General features: G+C 48.8%; 1 protein-coding gene across 1 annotated transcript; it reads left to right on the forward strand.

Annotated features, from left to right (window-relative positions):
* Nucleotides 1-838: 838 nt before the first annotated feature.
* atr (ATR checkpoint kinase) lies at nt 839-25,286 on the forward strand. The gene is made up of 46 exons (XM_031792649.1): nt 839-1,076; nt 1,373-1,464; nt 1,540-1,692; nt 1,782-2,668; nt 3,171-3,313; nt 3,409-3,606; nt 3,766-3,926; nt 4,004-4,159; nt 4,250-4,448; nt 5,958-6,211; nt 6,288-6,585; nt 6,741-6,912; nt 7,003-7,158; nt 8,833-9,123; nt 9,252-9,341; nt 9,486-9,712; nt 9,818-9,961; nt 10,037-10,130; nt 10,337-10,462; nt 10,868-11,074; nt 11,175-11,288; nt 11,384-11,499; nt 11,575-11,695; nt 11,938-12,075; nt 12,659-12,869; nt 12,995-13,161; nt 13,244-13,408; nt 13,492-13,583; nt 13,670-13,761; nt 13,839-14,016; nt 14,104-14,289; nt 14,833-14,989; nt 15,088-15,187; nt 15,269-15,348; nt 15,978-16,120; nt 16,213-16,316; nt 17,290-17,519; nt 17,678-17,812; nt 19,221-19,424; nt 19,593-19,736; nt 19,861-20,011; nt 23,873-24,029; nt 24,109-24,262; nt 24,376-24,527; nt 24,748-24,850; nt 24,959-25,286. The coding sequence occupies exons 1-46, from the start codon at nt 1,024-1,026 to the stop codon at nt 25,130-25,132; spliced, it is 7,869 nt and encodes a 2,622-aa protein (XP_031648509.1). The 5' UTR covers nt 839-1,023; the 3' UTR covers nt 25,133-25,286.
* The last annotated feature ends 53 nt before the right edge of the window (nt 25,287-25,339 follow it).

The following is a 25,339-nucleotide window of genomic DNA, read 5'->3' on the forward strand; positions in this document are numbered from 1 at the left end:
ATTTAGGAACCTTGTTCTCAGATTAGCTTTCTATGTCTGACCAGTAGGCCACTCCGTCTGCATCGCCAGCGTTGTTTTGGATCAGCCTCTGGGATTAGATCCCATGTCCAGGGTGGAGGTCCGAACAAAGGATCCGCTTCGGGAAAGTCATATTCTTGGTCGTAATGTTGGTAAGTTGACATCGCATTTATATCCAATAGTTCCTCCCGGCTGTAGGTAATAACACTTGAGATTTTCTGGGCTAACAATGTAAGAAATAATACATTAAAAAAACGAATTACTGCATAGTTTCCTAAGGACCTAAAGGACCTGAAGTGAGGCGACCATCTCTGTCTGCGCCATTTTGTATGGGTGGCTACTTTGAAGAATCTGAAATATAACATATATTTACATTTGTTTAACACTTTTTTGGTTACTACATGATTCCATATGTGTTATTTCATAGTTTTGATGTCTTCAGTACTATTGTACAATGTAGAAAATAGTAAAAAGAAAGAAAAACCCTTGAATGAGTAGGTGTGTCCAAACTTTTGACTGGTACTGTATAATCACAAGACACCTACAAACTCAGGCTAGTAGTCCAGATTCTCAATCTCAGACCCACCTGCAGAAGTAGACAGACATACACAGTTATATTGCAGAGTAGAAAAAGGCCAATGTGATCATCATGTTCAATAGGTAATGCTGGACAATAACAGTAACATGCAAATATTTTAGGATTTTTCCCACAGAGATCCTATTAAATTACTGAGTTCTAAATTCTGTAAATCTGTGAGTTTTCCACCCTCCCTGCAGCAGTTTCCTCAAGGGAGAGCAGTTTGCGTTTGTAACTTGTCCGAATCAAGACTGGACCTCTACGGTTGCCATAGCCAAACGTCACTTTGGAGCGAAAGTTTTCAAACGGCTCCTTTGAGGAAGATATGAGGGCCGAAATGTTGTCTTTTCTTTCATAGAAGTGTACAATTTAGCCAGCTGTTTTTAAATAGAGCGGTTTATGGACTGTTCACAGTCCCTGGTCTAAAGATGGAAGGCTTGGAGATGTCCGCTATGATACCTGCACTGCAGGAGCTAGCGAGGTGAGACTCCGCTGTTTTTACGCTGGACATTGTTATTGTTTAGCTACTGTAGGTAGCTAACATGCTAGCTAATGCTGGCTAACTTAGTAAAGTTTTCTAACTGCTCAGCATATTGCTGTTTAATAAAATAATTGAACAGTGTGACTTGATAAACGTCAATAATGCTAACTAGCTCGGTAGCTTGTTAATAGTACACTTAGCTAGCTAACTACATTGCTGTAACAACTTGTCAATGCAGTAGAATCAGTCATGCATATCAGACACATTGAAAGTTTGACGATTTTCTACACTTCCAGTGCCACCGCAGAGGAATACAACAAGGTGGTTCAGAAGCCTCGTCAGATTCTCTGTCAGTTCATTGACCGAATACTGACAGACGTAGATGTCGGTGAGTCGCTGTTTCTCGCTCTGTCGCTGTTTCTCCTCGCCCAGTGTATTGACTGTGTGTGTGTGTCTGTTTCAGTTGCGTTGGAGCTGTCTAAGAGGTCCAGTTCAGAGCCAGCGTGTGTGATGCTGTTGGACTTTGTTCAGCACATTATAAAGTCTTCCTCTCTGATGTTTGTCAACCCTGCCTGTCAGCTGGCCCACTTCACAGACACACAGCAGAGCAGCACCGGTAAGAACGCACACACACACTTGTGGTTTAATCTGTCCTCTCCTCCTTACTCCCTCTCCCTTATTCTCCCGCTCTGTCTCTCTCGCTAGAGTTCAGTAGGTGGGTTGTCGGCAGGTTGCTGCGGGTCGCCGCATCTCCAAGCTGTGACGTCATCCATGGACGTGTCTCGGCCGTGCTCTGCTCCCTACTGCACGCACTCAGACCGCGAGCACCAATCACCTTCAACGTCATCGCCAAAGAGATGCTTGGATTGGCCCAGGACCTCAGCAATCTGCTCTACACACACACACACTCACACACCCCAGGAACACATACACGCTCTACAAACACACACACCTTGTGGCCGGTAACCCTGCAGTCTTTCTCTGTCTCTCTCACCCCTTATCTCACCCCCTCACCACTCCTCCTCCCCTCGCCTGCCGCCTTGGAAACCCTGGTTGCAGTGACAGTGAACGTTCTGACCGATGCCCTCAGGGGATTGGCCAGCCGCAGGGAGATGGGGGTGGCTTGGGAGGCGGGATGTTTGGTCTTGGCCCATGGGAGTGCTCGGTTAAGGAAGGTTGCTATGGTGATGCTGAGACGGTTGGCAGAGATTGGTGGGTTCCCGGAGGGGCGGAGTCAGGAGTTTTTTACAGCGTACCTGATGCTGCTGGACACACACACACCTGAGCCAGAGACATATGGGGGAGAGCTGCTGAAGCTGACCCAGTGTGTGTTTGGATCTGCGCACACACCTGCTCACACACACACACGTTTTGAGCGTACCCACCTGGCCCAGCTGTTGGAACGTGTGTGTGTTCTGGCAGGGGCGGGCTTAGTTCTGGAATTAGAGGTCAGCCAATCTCTGAGCTTTGTCTTTAACTTCCTGTTGTCCGTTCCACCGGGATACGAGAGCGCCTCGTCGCTACGGAGACAGAGAGTCACTGATGTCTGCAGAAACCTCACACACTCCATCGGGATGGAGAAACAGTCTGAGGTACGCACACACCATAGAGTTAGAAAGAGGACTCATCTTTGTATCATCTTTGATTTTCTCAGCATGGCCAGCGCAAGTGAAGCAATCTCTATTTTAAAGTGGTCAATTTTCTTCTTCTTTTGTGTTAAAGAAAGCGTAAAGCTAATGTTGATGATTTACCACCACCTGCAGTGCTGGAGTCCTGAACCAAATCTTGTGTGTCATTAATTTACGGTGATATTTTATAAACCATAGGCAACCCAATTTGAAAAAGAAGACAATGCTCTGATCGTTGACTGATCGCTCCCAACCCATTGTAGTCTCCACCCAGTTGACTACTTTAAAATGGTGGAACCCCTCAATGGCAATGGCCTGAAACTGGTTATATCCATCTAGAGTCCCCTTTCCACCTTTATCTCTCTCACACACACTGGCCTTCATTTATCAACCAATTGCATTTGGTTTGAATATTTGTGTAAAATCAACTTACAGTCCTTTGTGTGTGTGTGTGTGTGTGTGTCAGTGTGTGCATGGGTTTCTTTACACCGCCCTGAAGGCTGAGGTTGCCGTGCTGATGCAAGAGAGGGAGGATGGAGAAACGGCTGCTAAGCGACCCTGTCTACCTATCACCCCCCTGGCCAGCAAGACCCCCGAAACCCCCCCGATGTGAGTCACATCTGATCTCTACTCTCTAGATCACTCTAAATCCTACTGTCCATATCAACGTGTTACCATCTTTATCTTTATTTATGTGTGTGTAGAGAGGTGGACATGCGTGTGCGTAGTGAGGTGTGGGCGGCAGTGAGCAGCAGGCTGGATGACCTTCTGGCTTCTCTGGTGAACTGTGACCTTGACCCGACGACCCCTGAGCCTGATGCTGACCCTCAGATGACCCTGAGAGCTCTGGAGGGACTCGCTCTCATCCTGCACCTGGCTGGCCTCTGTTACACACACACCAGGTATATCACACACACCCAGAATGTAACACACACACACACACACACCAAAACACACCAGGTATCACACACCCACCCAGAAGGTAACACACACAGAGCAGGTATCACACACCCCACATTATCTCTCACACAGATCTTTCCATCTCTCTTTCTCTCCTCCAGTTCCTCCTCTCTGCTGTGGCTGTCTGCCTCCACTCTGGGCAGGGCTTTGGAAACCTGTCAATCACTACTGGGTGGGGCTAAGTCTACCGCTGACCACGCCCATATACGGTCTTCCATCCAGGTGGCTGTCAGAATACTGGACTCCATCATCTACCTGACAAGTAAGAAAACGCACACACACACACATATAAATTGTTGTCATGTAAAATGTCGTTCTTACCTCCGTGTCTGTGCATAGTGAGTAGCCCGGCTGAAGACAGTGGTCTCCAGAATAGTGTGTGCGCGTTGCTGTCCGTGCCATGGGTGTGTGAGCTATCGTCTGTCCCAGCCTATCAGATGGCAGGATTCCCCCCCAGCCTCCCCGACTTGGCTAAGAGAATGTCTCCCCGCTACTGTGAGTTACTGTGTGTGTGTGTGTGTGTGTGTGTGTGTGTGTGTGTGTGTGGTGTGTGTGTGTGTGAATATAACATCTCTGTCTCTGCAGCCCCCCAGATCCAGGCGGAGTGTGTGTTGCTGCTGTCTCTGCTGCGTGAGGATGTGTGTGTGGCGTGGCGTGTGTCTGTGTGTTCCCAGGCCCTGGAGAGTCCCCATGAGGTGGTCAGGGCCAGCGCTGTCAGGAGCTTTCCTCTACTACTGCACCATGTGGGACACACACACCACAACCTAACACACACCACCTTAATGTAAGTACACACACCACCTTAATGTAAGTACACACACCACAACTTGACACACACCACCTTAACGTAAGTACACACACCACCTTAATGTGAGTACACACACCACAACCTAACACACACCACCTTAATGTAAGTACACACACCACCTTAATGTGAGTACACACACCACAACCTAACACACACCACCTTAATGTGAGTACACACACCACCTTAATGTAAGTACACACACCACAACCTGACACACACCACCTTAATGTGAGTACACACACCACCTTAATGTGAGTACACACACCACAACCTGACACACACCACCTTAATGTAAGTACACACACCACAACTTGACACACACCACCTTAATGTAAGTACACACACCACATTAATGTAAGTACACACACCACAACTTGACACACACCACCTTAATGTAAGTACACACACCACATTAATGTAAGTACACACACCACAACTTGACACACACCACCTTAATGTAAGTACACCCACCACAACCTGACACACCACCTTAATGTAAGTACACACACCACCTTAATGTAAGTACACACACCACAACCTGACACACACCACCTTAATGTGAGTACACACACCACCTTAATGTGAGTACACACACCACAACCTGACACACACCACCTTAATGTAAGTACACACACCACCTTAATGTAAGTACACACACCACCTTAATGTAAGTACACACACCACCTTAATGTGAGTACACACACCACCTTAATGTGAGTACACACACCACCTTAATGTGAGTACACACACCACCTTAATGTGAGTACACACACCACCTTAATGTAAGTACACACACCACCTTAATGTAAGTACACACACCACAACCTGACACACACCACCTTAATGTAAGTACACACACCACAACTTGACACACACCACCTTAATGTAAGTACACACACCACAACTTGACACACACCACCTTAATGTAAGTACACACACCACCTTAATGTGAGTACACACACCACCTTAATGTGAGTACACACACCACCTTAATGTGAGTACACACAACACCTTAATGTAAGTACACACAACACCTTAATGTAAGTACACACAACACCTTAATGTAAGTACACACACCACCTTAATGTAAGTACACACACCACCTTAATGTAAGTACACACACCACCTTAATGTGAGTACACACACCACCTTAATGTGAGTACACACACCACCTTAATGTGAGTACACACACCACCTTAATGTGAGTACACACACCACCTTAATATGAGTACACACGCCACCTTAATGTGAGTACACACACCACCTTAATGTGAGTACACACACCACCTTAATGTAAGTACACACACCACAACCTGACACACACCACCTTAATGTGAGTACACACACCACCTTAATGTGAGTACACACACCACCTTAATGTAAGTACACACACCACAACTTGACACACACCACCTTGCACACTGACATACTTTCAGCGTTTCCATCACTGTGTCAGGGGTATGCTAACAGTTTTTCTATGTGTAGGAGTGTCCTGGAGGACAGCTCAGAGCAGGTGAGGGCGGAGCTAGCTGGTATTTCTGGTCAGCTGACCTGCGTCCTATCGGGGAGCTCCAAATTAAATGTCAATCACAAGGAGCCCCTCCCACTACCCATGATCCTTTGCTCCCGCCTTGGCCTTGCAGCTGAGCATGCTGGGAAGGGCACTCCCATTGGAGCATCCGTCATCAAGCCCGTCCTACCTCTGCTACGACCGAGTAGCAGCAGTGTTGCCAAAAGAGGTGTGTGTGTGTTCTTGTTTGGATGTTGACGAAATGAGTGTGTGAGATCTTACGTGTTTGTGTGTGTATGTCTTAGCGTTCCTAGATGCTCTGCCGCACCTCTGCCAGCATGTCAACCTTGGAGGCGGAGACAGTGACTCTCTGGCCATTCTGAGAGATCTGATTGGCCTAATAGAAGACCCAGACCCATCAGTCAGAACACTCTTCAGCCAATCAGTTCGCTTCCTGCTGGCGGAGCCCACCTCCGTACCCGACCAGGATCCAGTCAAGGAGCTGCTGGTGTCTCGTGTGAAGGAGGCGTTCAGTAAGGCTAAACTCAACAGAGATGACGAGCTACGCAGCACGCTCATACTGACCACTGGAGAGATTGGCAGGTAACACAAACATCAGAAAACACTTTTAATGTCTTGGTGAAAAAGATGTGATGAAGATGAATCAGACCTTGGTGACAGTTCTAACAAGCTTTCACCCCCCCCCCCCACCGCCCTCTTTCTCTCTGTCTCTCCCTCCCTCTCTCTCTCTCCCCCAGGGCTGCTAAGGGTAGCTTGGTGTCGTTCTCTCTCCTGAGGTTACTGCACTGTCTCCTGTCCAAGTCCTCTCCTGTCTCTGTCTCAGCCTACACACAGATCACTGCCCTGGCCACAGCTAGAGGACTCAAACTACAGACACTGTTCAGTCAGTACAAGAACCCTGTCTGCCAGGTAACCTTGTCTGCCAACACACACACACTTGTATATAATCACAACTGTCTGCTTGTACCTGGTTGTACCAGTGTTGGTGTGTGTGTTTAGTTCCTGGTAGAGTCTCTCCACTCGCGTCACGTTGGCTCCCTGCGGAGCACGCCAGAGCAAGGTAGCCAGCTAGCCAATCAGAGAGAAGTAGCTCTGGACATCCTGTCTCAGGTCGCCCACGCCTTTGACTTCCCTGACCTGCAGCGCTTCCTCACGGTATGTACACACACACATATATACAGTTGAAGTCGGAAGTTTACACACACTTAGGTTGGAATCATTAAGACTAATGTTTCAACCACTCCACTCCATTTCTTGTTAACAAACTATAGTTTTGGCATGTCGGTTAGGACATGCATGACAACAATTGTTTACAGACAGATTATTTCACTTATAATTCACTGTATCACAATTCCAGTGGGTCAGAAGTTTACATACACTAAGTTGACTGTGCCTTTAAACAGCTTGGAAAATTCCATAAAATGATGTCATGGCTTTAGAAGCTTCTAATAGGCTACTTTACATAATTTGAGTCAATTGGAGGTGTATCTGTGGATGTATTTCAAGGCCTACCTTCAAACTCAGCCTCTTTGCTTGACATCATGGGGAAAATCAAAAGAAATCAGCCAAGACCTCAAACAATTGTAGACCATTTCCAAACGCCTGAAGGTACCACGTTCATCTGTAGAATCAATAGTATGCAAGTATAAACACCATGGGACCATGCAGCCGTCATACCGCTCAGGAAGGAGATGCGTTCTGTCTCTTAGAGATGAATGTACTTTGGTGCGAAAAGTGCAAATCAATCCCAGAACAACAGCAAAGGACCTTGTGAAGATGCTGGAGGGAACAGGTACAAAAGTATCTATATCCACAGTAAAACAAGTTCTCGACATAACCTGAAAGGCCTCTCAGCAAGGATGAAGCCACTGCTCCAAAACCGCCATAAAAAAGCCAGACTACTGTTTGCAACTGCACATGGGGACAAATATCATGCTTTTTGGAGAAATGTCCTCTGGTCTGATGAAACACAAATAGAACTGTTTGGCCATAGTGACCATCGTTATGTTTGGAGGAAAAAGGGGGAGGCTTGCAAGCCGAAGAACACCATCCCAACTGTGAAGCATGGGGGGGGGGGGGGGGGGGGGGGGGGGGGCAGCATCATGTTGTGGGGGTGCTTTGCTGCAGAAGGGACTGGTGCACTTCACAAAATAGATGGCGGCATGAGCAGGACAATTATGTGGATATATTGAAGCAACATCTCAAGACATCAGTCTTGAAGTTAAAGTTTGGTCGCAAATGGGTCTTCCAAATGGACAATGAACACAAGCATACTTCCAAAGTTGTGGCAAAATGGTTTAAGGACAACAAAGTCACGGTATTGGAGTGGCCATCACAAAGCCCTGACCTCAATCCTATAGAAAATGTGTGGGCAGAACTGAAAAAGCGTGTGCGATCAGGGAGGCCTACAAACCTGACTCAGTTACACCAGCTCTGTCAGGAGGAATGGGCCAAAATTCACCCAACTTATTGTGGGAAGCTTGTGGAAGGCTACCTGAAACATTTGACACAAGTTAAACCATTTAAAGGCAATACACTCAATTAGTATTTGGTAGCATGTAAACTTCTGACCCACTGGGAATGGGATGAAAGAAATAAAAGCTGACAAATCATTCTCTCAACTATTATGCTGACATTTCACATTAAAATGAAGTGGTGATCCTAAATTACCTAGGAATTTTTACTATGATTAAATGTCAGGAATTGTGAAAAACACAAAAAAAATTAAGTTTGTTTATTATAATCTAGAACTTGATATTGAAATCAGCAAGGATTTAATTTGGACCAATTGAAATGTGTGTATACAGTGTGTGTGGTGTGTGTTTGCAGAGAACTCTCCAGGTGCTCCTCCCCTATCTGGCCGCGAAGGCCAGCGCCACAGGCTCCGCCCTCATCAGGACGCTGGCCAATGAGATGAAAGCGAACCGGCGCGAGATCCTGATCAACAACTTCAAGTACATCTTCAGCCACCTGGTGTGTTCCTGCACTAAGGAGGAGCTGGAGAGAGCCTTCCACTACCTCCAGAGAGAGACGGAGATAGAGCTGGGCTCTCTGCTGAGGCAGGACTTCCAGGGCCTGCACAACGAGCTGCTGCTACGCCTGGGAGAACACTACCAACAAGTACACACACTGGGGCATCGCTTTGTGTCCAACATCCTTTAGCTGGAATATGTCATCATGGCCTTTTGTGGCTTATTGCGTTGTCTGTGTAGATGTTTATTGGTTTGACCGTGTGTGTTTGTGTGTAGGTGTTTAATGGTCTGGCCATCCTGGCCTCATTTGCCTCCAATGATGACCCGTACCAGGGACCACGTGACATCACCACCCCGGAACACATGGTAATGACATCACACTGATGACATCATTGCTTTTCTGATTAGTTTCTAGGAGATGCATCAGTCCTTTAGCAATGGCGAGGCTTCAGTGTCACTGAGTGCTTGGAAAACGTCTTCCTCTTTACTTTAAATCTCTCTCTCCCCCAGGCTGATTACCTCCAGCCCAAGCTGCTGGGCATCCTGGCCTTCTTCAACATGCAGCTGCTGAGCTCCAGTGCTGGGGAGAAGGATGGTAAGAAGATGGCCCTGACCAGCCTGATGGCCCTGATGAAGATGATGGGCTCCAAACACACCAGCTCAGTCCGAGTCAAGATGATGACCACACTACGGACTGGACTACGATACAGACAAGACTTCCCTCTGCTCTGCTGCCAGTCAGTACACATAGTGCTAACACACATACACACACACACACACACTAATTCAGTTTGCTTTCTTCCTTCTTCCTGGTTATAACTTATTGTTTCCTGTGTGGACAGGACGTGGGAGTGTTTTGTGCGTACGGTAGAGCCCGCCCACCTGGGGCCGTTGCTCAGTCATGTGATCGTGGCGCTTCTTTCGCTGATACCACTCCAGCCCAGAGAGACTGCTGCTATAATACACTACCTCATACTGGACAACAGGTAACTGGACACACACACACACACCACCCACACACCACCCACACACACGTAACAATCTCTGTCTGTGTCCTACAGGGAAGAGGTGCAGGACTATCTCCATGAAATCTACTTCCTGCCAGACCACCCTGAACTCAAAGACATACACACTGTCCTGCAGGACTACAAGAAGGTGGGAACACACACACACACACACACACACCCACACACAGTCCTACAAAAGGTGAGTACACACATATGGGTTATTACCCTGGCCAGATAAAGTCCTTCCAGCCTTTGGTCTGTAGGCCAAAAACACTGTTTTACTCCGCAGGGGAAAAGCACCAATACACTCACTTTTGATGATGACGAAGATAATGAAGGTTCTCTTCTCTCTAGTTGACGTCCAGGACCAGTGACCTGGCTGCAGGCCTGCAGCTCTCCATGAGGGCTGTCCAACACGAGAACCTGGACGTCAGAGTTCACGCTCTGACCAGCCTCAAGGACATGATGCACAGCAACCAGGTGTGTGGTGTTTCTTTAACAACACATGATTCATAGTTGTCACATTTATTCCCATTATTTTTATTTCTATTTTGCACATTCTTCCATTGCAAAACTACCATTCCAGTGTTTTACTTGCTATATTGTATTTACTTTGCCACCATGGCCTTTTTGCCTTTACCTCCCTTCCCACCTCACTTGCTCACATTGTATATAGACTTGTTTATACTGTATTACTGACTGTATGTTTGTTTTACTCCATGTGTAACTCTGTGTCGTTGTATCTGTCGAACTGCTTTGCTTTATCTTGGCCAGGTCGCAATTGTAAATGAGAACTTGTTCTCAACTTGCCTACCTGGTTAAATAAAGGTAAAATAAATAAATAAATAAAAATGTTGTGTGTGTTGCTGTGTGTGTGTTCTCTAGGAGTGGTTGCTGCGACAGGTGTGTGCGTCGGAGGCGGTAGAGCCAGTCATCTCCTCATTAGTCTCAGTGTTACTGCGAGGTTGTCAGGACTCTTCCCCGACGGCCAGGCTGCTGTGTGGGGAGTGTCTGGGGGAACTGGGGGCCGTGGACCCTGGACGGCTGGACCTCTCTCGCACACACACACACGGCAGCAGCAACACCTTCGTGGTAATGACAGAGTGTGAAAACGCTGTGAAATGAAACCAGAAAGGAAACAGCGTTTCTTCCAATTTGTTGAATCTGAATAAATATTTGTGTGTGTGTGTAGAGTGGGGTGGAGGAGAGTAACTTTGCCTATGAACTACTGACGGAACTGACCAGGACTTTCTTGGCGTATGCTGATGATGTCAGAGCACAGGACTCGGCAGCCTATGCAATGCAGGTACACAAAATATAATTCTTTATTGTTCACAACCAATTCATTCATTGGAGGCAAAAACATGGAGCTCCTTCCTGACACGTGTGTGTTTGTTCCAGGAGCTGCTGTCTATATTTGAGTGTCGTGAGGGCCGTAGTGACTCCCCTGGTCGACGGCTGTGGAGGAGATTCCCTGAACAAGTCCAAGAGATACTGGAGCCTCACCTCAACAGCAGGTACTCTCTCTCTCTCACTATTTCACTCTCTCACACACACACATACACACCACATCATCTTTCCTGTTTGTGTAGGTATAAAAGCAGTCAAAAGGTGGTGAACTGGTCCAAGGTGAAGAAGCCTGTCTACCTCAGCAGCCGAGGAACCAAGTTCTCTGATTGGTCAGCTACCTGGGCCGGATACCTCATCAGCAAGGTAACCTCTGAGCCTGGACTTTAACCACTGTCAGCTAGCTTTGCTGGATACCTCACCAGCCAGGTCAGTCTTGAAATGTATACCATAGTTCATGGCCAACAATAAAAAAAACACTGGTCCCAACATTAAACCCTGTGGTACACACTTTTAAATGTATATGTGGTAACGCTGTTTTTAATTTATAAACAAAATCAAATTCTTTGGGGGATAACTTTCCGACATGTTGTATGGGTTTGTTTCAGGTGAGACATGAGTTGGCCAGCAAGGTATTCACCTGTTGCAGTTTCATCATCAAACACGACTACAAAGTTACCATCTACCTGCTGCCCTATATACTGCTTTACATGCTGATGGGCTGCACTGCTGTTGAACAAGGAGAGGTACCACACACAGCTCACTACCTCCTCTTTCTTTATGACTAATAGAATTACAACAACTAAAAGCTTATTTAGATCAAATTAACATAATTAACTCCAACTGAAACTACATTTATTGTGACATTAAATGATTGATCTGGCCTCCCGAGTGGTGCAGTGGTCTAAGGCACTGCATCGCAGTGCTTGAGGCATCACTACAGGCCCGGGTTTGATCCCAGGCTGTGTCGCAACCGGCCGTGACCGGGAGTCCCATAGTGCGGCGCACAATTGGCCCAGTGTCGCCCGGGTCAGGGGAGGGTTTGGCTCATCACGCTCTAGTGACTCCTTGTGGCGGGCCGCACACCTGTTTCCTCCAAGACATTGGTGCAGCTGGCTTCCTGGTTAAGCGGGCAGGTGTTAAGAAGCGCTGTTTGGCGGGTCATGTTTTCTGAGGATGCATGACTCGACCTTCGTCTTTCCCGAGCCCATTGGGGAGTTGCAGCGACGAGACAAGATCGTAAATAGCAATTAGATTCACAAAATTGTGGCGGAAAAGGTGGTCAAATACAAAAAAAATGTAAAAGTTCAATTAAATCTGTTTCTCCAGGTAACAGAGGAAATGCTGGCTGTGCTCACAGAGGGTGATAGGCGTGGCGGGCGTGTCCAGGAGGCCTCATCTAGCCTTTCACAGCTCCGTACTCAGAACCAGGAAGCAACGTCCAGCCTATCACAGCTGAGCACCCAGACGGTGTTCAGTATGCTGGCTCACCTCACCCAGTGGAGCCGACACACACTGTCGGCTAGAATCAAACACAACGGTTAGTAACACACACACTTCATTGCTGAACCTCAGAATGCACTGTGTAATAACAGCTCAGGCGTGGAATTATGATTCACTTTGAAGTGTGTGTGTGTGTGTGTGTGTGTGTGTGTGTGTTTATAGAAAGTGGTGACTACCAGCGGGTGGTAGCGTTTCTAAAAGGCATCCCTCAGGACGTGTTAGCCAAGGCCTCTCTACGGTCTAAAGCCTACACCAGAGCCCTGATGCACTTCGAGGCTTACATACTGGAGAACAAAGAGGACATCCAAGATCATCTGAGCTTCCTACAGGTAACTCTCACACACCACCGCATCACGTCTACCGGTGAGACACATACTAAATAGAGAATCCTAACACATAGTGTGTGTGCAGACGCTGTACGCGGCCATGCATGAACCAGACGGTGTGAGGGGTGCGAACGCTCTCAGGCGGGAAGAGCCGTCCCTACGGGAACAGATTCTAGAACACGAGAGCATCGGGTTGCTAAGAGACGCTACGGCCTGCTACGACCGGGCCATACAGCTGGAGTCCGACCAGGTAACATACACGTGTTGATGAAGTGTGTATCAGTATATGTGGTTGTGAATACAGACTGCAGTGAACTCTGTCTCCCTGTCTAGATAGGACACTACCATGGGGTGATGAGTTCTATGCTGGGGCTGGGACAGCTCTCTACTGTCGTCACACAGGTCAATGGAGTCCTGGCCAACAGGTGACAAAACACACACATCCATGCTAGTCCAGTAAATGAGTCCTTTCCATTGTAAACACAGGTTATTTTCACCTGGTTATCCGTAGGCCCCAGTGGAAGTCTGATCTGAACACCTACAGGGTGGAAGCTGCCTGGAAGCTCAGCAAGTGGGACCTACTGGAGGACTACCTGGGTTCTGGTGAGAACACACACACACGTTGACGTTGTTGACATTGCTATAACATTTGACCGTTGTTTTGGTGTGTGTGTGTGCAGATCGTAAGTCCAGCACGTGGGGTGTGAGGCTGGGTCAGATGCTGCTAGCGGCTAAGCGGCGCGACACGGAGACGTTCTACGACAAACTGAAGCTGGTCAGGACAGAGCAGGTGGTGCCTCTAGCTGCTGCTAGCTATGAGACTGGGACCTACCAGAGAGGATACGAATACATTGTCAGGTCACACACTAACCTCCTCACACACAGATACACCCACCTTTATACACACATACAAGCACACTGATGTGTGTATTTGTGTGTGTTTAGGCTCCACATGCTGAGTGAGTTGGAGCATGCCTTCACTGACCTCCAGAGACAGAGAGAAGGCCATGCCCCTAGCACAGCCACGCTGCCCTCCCATTGGCCAGATCGGCTGGAGATGACCCAGAATTCTTTCCGTGCCAAAGAGCCAATCCTGGCCCTGCGGCGAGCCCTGCTGAGCATCGGCTCAGGGTGAGTCCCACTAGACTCTTTTATCCCAGTGTGAAGGAATATTTGATGTTTGTGCTTTTCTAATAACCAATTAGACTGGGTTCATGTAAGTGACTGATTGATCATGCCTGGGAAGAATCCTCACTATCAGTATCTGCAATTAGGCAGTACGCCCAGACCCTTGTTTTGAGAACGAAAGATATGTCAGTTTGAAGGTCTCCGCTTGGGGAGAAGAAGCCTCGTGAGGTATTGGTTTGTAACATGCATGAACCAAATGAATGAATTTTGAATAATGGATAGGCTAAATCATGCAAATATAAGTAGTATATAAGAGAAGTAACTAGACTGCTCCTTTCAGACCGGTTCTTTATGCATCTAAGTTTGACTGTGACCTCTCCAGCTTGCTGTTAATAATCAATTATTCACTTAATATGGACTTCAGGTGTCCCTGGTGGTCATTTCCACAACACCACTAAGCTAAAGCTGAGGCAATCACTCTGAGAGCTAATGCTAATTTTCACATCACAGGCAAGGTTACTCATTTTGTGTGTGTGTGTGTCTCAGTGTGTGTGAGGGGCTGGTCGGAGAGTGCTGGTTGCAGAGTGCCCGGGTGGCCAGGAAGGCAGGACATCACCAGACAGCCTTCAACGCTCTGCTGAATGGACAGAACACACACACTGCCGAACTACTGACAGAGAAGGCCAAGTGGCTATGGTCCAAGGTACACGCATATAAACACTAACCTACTCTCTCTTACACACAAACACATATGCTCTCACTCACACACACTCACATGCATCTCTCTCTGTGTCTCTGTAGGGAGATGTCCACCAGGCATTGATAGTTCTCCAAAAGGGAGTGACTCAGTGTTTCCCAGTCGACCAGCCTCTCTCAGACCAGAGGAGTCTACAGACCAAAGGTAAAGTCTACTGTTGTTAATAATGACATAACATAATGAGATGTAATTACAGATATGGGTCATGATGATATGGTGTTTCAGGTAAAGCCATGCTTCTGGTGGGACGCTTCATGGAGGAGACAGCCAACTTTGAGTCCAACGCCATCATGAAGGCCTACAAGGTACCTAGTACGATACTACCCAACTCGATACTACCCGACATTATACTACCCAACTACCCGATATTATACTACCCAACTATCCGACATTATACTACCCAACTACCTGACCTTATACTACCCAACTACCCGACATTATACTACCTGACGTATACTACCCAACTACCAAACCTTATACTACCCAAATACCTGACCTTATACTACCCAACTATCCGACATTATACTACCCAACTATCCGACATTATACTACCCAACTACCCGACATTATACTACCCAACTACCCGATATTATACTACCCAACGCAATACTACCCAACTACCCAACATTATACTACCCAACTACCCGACATTATACTACCCAACGCGATATAACCCAACACTATCAACCATATACTACCCAAAGCTCTACTACCCAAGACGATACTACCCGAACTATGAACCATATATTACCCAACGCTATACTACCCAACACTATCAACCATATACTACGCAATGCTATACTACCCCAATGCAATACTACCCAACACTATCAACCATATACTACCCAACACTATACTACCCAACAGTGTCCAGTGCCATCATGAAGGCTTACAATGTACCCAACACTAACGTTGCCTTCCTCTACCTCTGCAGGATGTGACCACCCTGCTACCAGAGTGGGAGGATGGTAACTTCTACCTGGCTAAATACTATGACAAGTTGATGCCCATGGTGACAGACAACAAGCTGGAGAAACAGGGCAACCTCATACGATACATTGTCACCTACTTTGGAAAGTAAGACGCATCTCTCCTGTCGTAATATTGAACTGTCTACTGGCGGATATTTTCGCCACCACTTCTGAACTATGTCCTGTGTTGTTGTCCAGAGCTCTGCAGTTTGGGAACCAGTACATCTATCAGGCCATGCCTCGGATGCTGTCTCTCTGGCTGGACTTCGGGGCCAAAGTCTACGAGTATGAGAATGAGAAAGGTAACAGTGTGTGGGTTGGTCATTGGGGGGGAGAAAGGTAACAGTGTGTTGGTCAGTGAGGGGGAGAAAGGTAACAGTGTGTTGGTCAGTGAGGGCGAGAAAGGTAACAGTGTGTTGGTCAGTGAGGGGGAGAAAGGTAACAGTGTGTTGGTCATTGGGGGGGAGAAAGGTAACAGTGTGTTGGTCATTGGGGGGGAGAAAGGTAACAGTGTGTTGGTCATTGGGGGGGAGAAAGGTAACAGTGTGTTGGTCATTGGGGGGGGAGAAAGGTAACAGTGTGTGTGTTGGTCAGTAAGGGGGAGAAAGGTAACAGTGTGTTGGTCAGTGAGGGGGAGAAAGGTAACAGTGTGTTGGTCAGTGAGGGGGAGAAAGGTAACAGTGTGTGTGTTGGTCAGTAAGGGGGAGAAAGGTAACAGTGTGTGTGTTGGTCAGTAAGGGGGAGAAAGGTAACAGTGTGTCGGTCAGTGAGGGGGAGAAAGGTAACAGTGTGTCGGTCAGTGAGTGGGAGAAAGGTAACAGTGTGTCGGTCAGTGAGGGGGAGAAAGGTAACAGTGTGTCGGTCAGTGAGGGGGAGAAAGGTAACAGTGTGTCGGTCAGTGAGGGGGAGAAAGGTAACAGTGTGTCGGTCAGTGAGGGGGAGAAAGGTAACAGTGTCTTGGTCAGTGAGGGGGAGAAAGGTAACAGTGTGTGTGTTGGTCAGTGAGGGGGAGAAAGGTAACAGTGTGTGTGTTGGTCAGTGAGGGGGAGAAAGGTAACAGTGTGTGTGTTGGTCAGTGAGGGGGAGAAAGGTAACAGTGTGTGTGTTGGTCAGTGAGGGGGAGAAAGGTAACAGTGTGTGTGTGTTGGTCAGTGAGGGGGAGAAAGGTAACAGTGTGTTGGTGTTCCTCTTGCTCTGTGTGTCTCTCCTAGAAGGGCCTTTAGACAAACCGAGACGTGTTGAACTGAATACCATGTCCATCTCTCCCCTCCATAGCGGGTCGAGCGGAGCGGCAGATACGCGTGGAGCTGGGGAAGATCAACCAGGTGGTCAGCGACCACTGTACCAGGCTGGCTCCATACCAGTTCCTCACTGCCTTCTCCCAGCTCATCTCCAGGGTGTGTCACAGCAGTGAGGACGTCTTCAACGTCCTCATGGACATCGCTGCCAAGGTGCTGCTGGCCTACCCTCAGCAGGCCATGTGGTTGATGACCGCAGTGTCCAAGGTAGGGGAGGGGTGGGGGTGTGGTGTGAGTGTGTGGGGCAGGAAGGGATGTGTGTCTGCGTAGCTACTGTCCTACCTTGCATGGAGATTATAATGATACTTGAGAAAGTGATTTTCATGTCATAGGCTCAAAGCACTTGCTAAATGTGTGTGTTCCAGTCGTCCTACCCTACCCGTATGAACCGCTGTAAGGAGATCCTGAGGAAGGCTGTCAGTCTGAAGGAGAGTCTGGGGAAGTTCATAGGAGATGCCAACAGACTGACTGACAAACTACTGGAGCTCTGCAACAAGCCGGTACACACACACACACTGCAGACACACACACACACACTGCAGACACACACACACACACTGCAGACACACACACACACACTGCAGACACCACACACACACTGCAGACACACACACACACACTGCAGACACACACACACACTGCAGACACACACACACTGCAGACACACACACACACACTGCAGACACACACACACACACTGCAGACACACACACACACACACACACACACACTGCAGACACACACACACACACACACACACACACACACACACTGCAGACACACACACACACACACACACACTGCAGACACACACACACTGCAGACACACACACTGCAGACACACACTGCAGACACACACACACACACACACACTGCAGACACACACTGCAGACACACACACACACACACACACACACACACACACACACACACACACACACACACTGCAGACACACACTGCAGACACACACACACACACACACACACACACACACTGCAGACACACACACACACACTGCAGACACACACACACACACACACTGCAGACACACACACACACACACACACACACACTGCAGACACACACACACACACACACACACTGCAGACACACACACTGCAGACACACACACACACACACACACTGCAGACACACACACACACACTGCAGACACACACTGCAGACACACACACACACTGCAGACACACACTGCAGACACACACTGCAGACACACTGCAGACACTGCAGACACACTGCAGACACACACACACACACACACTGCAGACACACACACACACACTGCAGACACACACACACTGCAGACACACACACACACTGCAGACACACACACACACACACACACACACACACACTGCAGACACACACACACACACTGCAGACACACACACACACACACACTGCAGACACACACACACACACTGCAGACACACACACACACACTGCAGACAACACACACACACACACACTGCAGACACACACACACACACTGCAGACACACACACAACACTGCAGACACACACACACACACACACACTGCAGACACACACACACTGCAGACACACACACACACACTGCAGACACACACACACACACACACACTGCAGACACACACACACACACACACACACACTGCAGACACACACACACACACTGCAGACACACACACACACACACACACACACTGCAGACACACACACACACACACTGCAGACACACACACACACACTGCAGACACACACACACACACACACACACACACCCTGCTAACATACACGCACCCTGCTAACATATCAGTATGGGGTCCATTTCTCTCTCTCTGTATTCCAGGTGGATGGTAACAGTAGTACTCTCAGTATGGGGTCCATTTCTCTCTCTCTGTATTCCAGGTGGATGGTAACAGTAGTACTCTCAGTATGGGGGTCCATTTCAAGCAGTTGAAGCGCCTAGTGGAGGAGCCATCGTTCAGCCAGATCCTGATCCCTCTGCAGTCTGTCCTCATCCCCACACTGCCCTCTACTGGCCCTGCAAACACACTGCACCACGACGCATTCCCCGGACACTGGGCCTACCTCGACGGCTTTGAAGATACTGTGAGTGTGTGTGGGGTGGGGGGGGTAGTTTGTCTTTCTGTGTGTGTCGTGTCACATGGTGCGTGTATGTGTGTGGGGGGGGGGAGTAGTATGTCTTTCTGTGTGTGTGTGTGTGTGTCTGTGTCGTGCCACATGGTGTGTGTGTGTCTCACAATAATGTGTGTGTAGGTGGAGATCCTAGCCTCCCTCCAGAAGCCCAAGAAGATCGGCCTGAAGGGAAGTGATGGGAGGAGCTACACTGTGATGTGTAAACCTAAAGATGACCTCCGGAAAGACTGTCGTCTCATGGAGTTCAACTGCCTCATCAACAAGGTGTTTAACCTGTCACTTCTCCAACTGGCATCTGTACATCACTCTGCTGTAGCCCAGAGATGACAGAACACTTCAGACTAGTGTGTGTGTGTGTGTGTGTGTGTGTGTGTGTGTGTGTGTGTAGTGCCTGCGTAAGGATGCAGAGTCCAGGAGGAGGGAGCTCCATATCCGTACATATGCTGTGATCCCACTGAATGAGGAGTGTGGCATCATCGAGTGGGTCAACAACACTGGAGGTCTCCGACACATTCTGAACAAACTCTACAAGGAGAGAGGTACACCCACTGACCACACTACTAGGAGAGAGGTACACCCACTGACCACACTACTAGGAGAGAGGTACACCCACTGACCACACTACTAGGAGAGAGGTACACCCACTGACCACACTACTAGGAGAGAGGTACACCCACTGACCACACTACTAGGAGAGAGGTACACCCACTGACCACACTACTAGGAGAGAGGTACACCCACTGACCACACTACTAGGAGAGAGGTACACCCACTGACCACACTACTAGGAGAGAGGTACACCCACTGACCACACTACTAGGAGAGAGGTACACCCACTGACCACACTACTAGGAGAGAGGTACACCCACTGACCACACTACTAGGAGAGAGGTACACCCACTGACCACACTACTAGGAGAGAGGTACACCCACTGACCACACTACTAGGAGAGAGGTACACCCACTGACCACACTACTAGGAGAGAGGTACACCCACTGACCACACTACTAGGAGAGAGGTACACCCACTGACCACACTACTAGGAGAGAGGTTACACCCACTGACCACACTACTAGGAGAGAGGTACACCCACTGACCACACTACTAGGAGAGAGGTACACCCACTGACCACACTACTAGGAGAGAGGTACACCCACTGACCACACTACTAGGAGAGAGGTACACCCACTGACCACACTACTAGGAGAGAGGTACACCCACTGACCACACTACTAGGAGAGAGGTACACCCACTGACCACACTACTAGGAGAGAGGTACACCCACTGACCACACTACTAGGAGAGAGGTACACCCACTGACCACACTACTAGGAGAGAGGTACACCCACTGACCACACTACTAGGAGAGAGGTACACCCACTGACCACACTACTAGGAGAGAGGTACACCCACTGACCACACTACTAGGAGAGAGGTACACCCACTGACCACACTACTAGGAGAGAGGTACACCCACTGACCACACTACTAGGAGAGAGGTACACCCACTGACCACACTACTAGGAGAGAGGTACACCCACTGACCACACTACTAGGAGAGAGGTACACCCACTGACCACACTCTACTAGGAGAGAGGTACACCCACTGACCACACTCTACTAGGAGAGAGGTACACCCACTGACCACACTCTACTAGGAGAGAGGTACACCCACTGACCACACTCTACTAGGAGAGAGGTACACCCACTGACCACACTACTAGGAGAGAGGTACACCCACTGACCACACTCTACTAGGAGAGAGGTACACCCACTGACCACACTCTACTAGGAGAGAGGTACACCCACTGACCACACTCTACTAGGAGAGAGGTACACCCACTGACCACACTACTAGGAGAGAGGTACACCCACTGACCACACTACTAGGAGAGAGGTACACCCACTGACCACACTACTAGGAGAGAGGTACACCCACTGACCACACTACTAGGAGAGAGGTACACCCACTGACCACACTACTAGGAGAGAGGTACACCCACTGACCACACTACTAGGAGAGAGGTACACCCACTGACCACACTACTAGGAGAGAGGTACACCCACTGACCACACTCTACTAGGAGAGAGGTACACCCACTGACCACACTACTAGGAGAGAGGTACACCCACTGACCACAGTACTAGGAGAGAGGTACACCCACTGACCACACTCTACTAGGAGAGAGGTACACCCACTGACCACACTCTACTAGGAGAGAGGTACACCCACTGACCACACTACTAGGAGAGAGGTACACCCACTGACCACACTACTAGGAGAGAGGTACACCCACTGACCACACTACTAGGAGAGAGATACACCCACTGACCACACTCTACTAGGAGAGGTACACCCACTGACCACACTCTACTAGGAGAGGTACACCCACTGACCACACTACTAGGAGAGAGGTACACCCACTGACCACACTCTACTAGGAGAGAGGTACACCCACTGACCACACTACTAGGAGAGAGGTACACCCACTGACCACACTACTAGGAGAGAGGTACACACACTGACCACACTACTAGGAGAGAGGTACACCCACTGACCACACTACTAGGAGAGAGGTACACCCACTGACCACACTACTAGGAGAGGTACACCCACTGACCACACTACAAGGAGAGAGGTACACACACTGACCACACTCTACTAGGAGAGAGGTACACACACTGACCACACTCTACTAGGAGAGAGGTACACACACTGACCACACTCTACTAGGAGAGAGGTACACACACTGACCACACTCTACTAGGAGAGAGGTACACACACTGACCACTCTACAAGGAGAGAGTTACACACACTGACCACACTCTACTAGGAGAGGTACACCCACTGACCACACTCTACTAGGAGAGGTACACCCACTAACCACACTCTACTAGGAGAGGTACACCCACTGACCACACTACTAGGAGAGAGGTACACCCACTGACCACACTCTACTAGGAGAGAGGTACACCCACTGACCACACTACTAGGAGAGAGGTACACCCACTGACCACACTACTAGGAGAGAGGTACACACACTGACCACACTACTAGGAGAGAGGTACACCCACTGACCACACTACTAGGAGAGAGGTACACCCACTGACCACACTACTAGGAGAGGTACACCCACTGACCACACTACAAGGAGAGAGGTACACCCACTGACCACACTACTAGGAGAGAGGTACACCCACTGACCACACTACTAGGAGAGAGGTACACCCACTGACCACACTACTAGGAGAGGGGTACACCCACTGACCACACTACTAGGAGAGAGGTACACCCACTGACCACACTACTAGGAGAGGTACACCCACTGACCACACTCTACTAGGAGAGGTACACCCACTGACCACACTCTACTAGGAGAGAGGTACACCCACTGACCACACTCTACTAGGAGAGAGGTACACCCACTGACCACACTACTAGGAGAGAGGTACACCCACTGACCACACTACTAGGAGAGAGGTACACCCACTGACCACACTACTAGGAGAGAGGTACACCCACTGACCACACTACTAGGAGAGAGGTACACTCACTGACCACACTACTAGGAGAGAGGTACACCCACTGACCACACTACTAGGAGAGAGGTACACCCACTGACCACACTCCTAGGAGAGAGATACACCCACTGACCACACTCTACTAGGAGAGGTACACCCACTGACCACACTCTACTAGGAGAGGTACACCCACTGACCACACTACTAGGAGAGAGGTACACCCACTGACCACACTCTACTAGGAGAGAGGTACACCCACTGACCACACTACTAGGAGAGAGGTACACCCACTGACCACACTACTAGGAGAGAGGTACACACACTGACCACACTACTAGGAGAGAGGTACACCCACTGACCACACTACTAGGAGAGAGGTACACCCACTGACCACACTACTAGGAGAGAGGTACACCCACTGACCACACTACTAGGAGAGAGGTACACCCACTGACCACACTCTACTAGGAGAGAGGTACACCCACTGACCACACTCTACTAGGAGAGAGGTACACCCACTGACCACAGTACTAGGAGAGAGGTACACCCACTGACCACACTCTACTAGGAGAGAGGTACACCCACTGACCACACTCTACTAGGAGAGAGGTACACCCACTGACCACAGTACTAGGAGAGAGGTACACCCACTGACCACACTCTACTAGGAGAGAGGTACACACACTGACCACACTCTACTAGGAGAGGGGTACACACACTGACCACACTCTACTAGGAGAGAGGTACACACACTGACCACACTCTACTAGGAGAGAGGTACACACACTGACCACTCTACAAGGAGAGAGGTACACACACTCAATAAAACTCACGTGTGTGTGTGTGTGTGTGTGTGTGTGTGTGTGTGTGTGTGTAGGTATCCTGATGTCAGGTAAAGAGTTGAAGAAGTTCATTCTTCCTAAGACTGCACCGTTTGAGGAGAAGCTGAAAATCCATAAGGACATCCTGTGTGCCAGACACCCCCCTGTCTTCTATGAATGGTTCCTCCGAACCTTCCCTGACCCCACCACATGGTACGACCCAGTACACACACACACGTTTACAACACACACATACACTATAAATTACTGGTGATTTACCGTGTGTGTGTAGGTACAGCAGCAGGTCAGCCTACTGTCGCTCCACAGCGGTGATGTCTGTGGTGGGCTACATCCTGGGTCTTGGAGACCGCCATGGAGAGAACATCCTGTTTGACTCATTCACCGGGGAGTGTGTTCACGTCGACTTCAACTGCCTCTTCAACAAGGTGTGTGTTGCTTGGACTTGCTTGCACCTCAACAAGTTCATGAGGCCAAATTCAATACATGCCTCTCGATCCCACCCCTTCTCCCTCTCTTTCTCCCCCCTTCACTCTCTCAGGGTGAGACGTTTGATGTTCCGGAGGTGGTTCCGTTCAGACTGACCCAGAACATGGTCCATGCAATGGGCCCCATGGGGACAGAGGGGCTGTTCAGAACCGCCTGTGAAGTCACGCTACGTCTGATGAGAGACCAGAGAGAACCACTTATGAGGTACACACACATATATATATAAACACACACACAAACACACATAAACACAGGGATTTAAATGAAGCTGTCCCTCTCGCCAGAGGCTACTGAGATCACATGTGCCAAACTAGCCCACCAGGTGAGTGGGACTTCAAAGGACCAATGGTAGGGGGGGGGGTGTCGTCAGTATGTGTGTAGTCAGTGTGTGTGTAGTCAGTGTGTATGTGTGTTTTTGTTTCAGTGTACTGAAGACGTTCCTCCATGACCCTCTGGTAGAGTGGAGTAAACCTAAAGGACTGTCCAAGACACAGGCCAGTGAGACTGGCGAGATAGTCAACGAGAAGGTACACACACACTATCCCTCTCTAAAGAAATGTTCATATAAAACACAGTATCTCTAAATAAATGTGAAAGGATGAACTAACACCTCCTTTCTCCCCCCCCCCCCCCAGGCCAAGACCCATGTGTGTGAGATTGATCAGCGTTTGCAGGGCGTGATAAAGAGTCGTAACAAGGTGTTGGGTCTGCCTCTGTCTATAGAGGGACACGTCCACTACCTCATAGAGGAGGCTACCGACGACAAACTACTGTGTCAGATGTACCTGGGCTGGGGACCTTACCTGTGATACATACGGCTTCTGTTGACAAATTCAATACTTTTCTTGTTCTGTTATCCATTAAGTGATTTTCCTTTTTCATGTTTTTGTAATTCTGGAGTAATTATGTTTTTCATGGGGAAGTTGCATATTTCCCATAATAAATTTAAAAAATAGTCTTTTCTGAAAAGCTGGTGTGTGTGTGGTCTAATCTCATCACCCTGTTCAGATTATTGA

This window comes from Oncorhynchus kisutch, linkage group LG16, assembly GCF_002021735.2.
Source record: "Oncorhynchus kisutch isolate 150728-3 linkage group LG16, Okis_V2, whole genome shotgun sequence".
Classification (NCBI taxonomy): domain Eukaryota; kingdom Metazoa; phylum Chordata; class Actinopteri; order Salmoniformes; family Salmonidae; genus Oncorhynchus; species Oncorhynchus kisutch.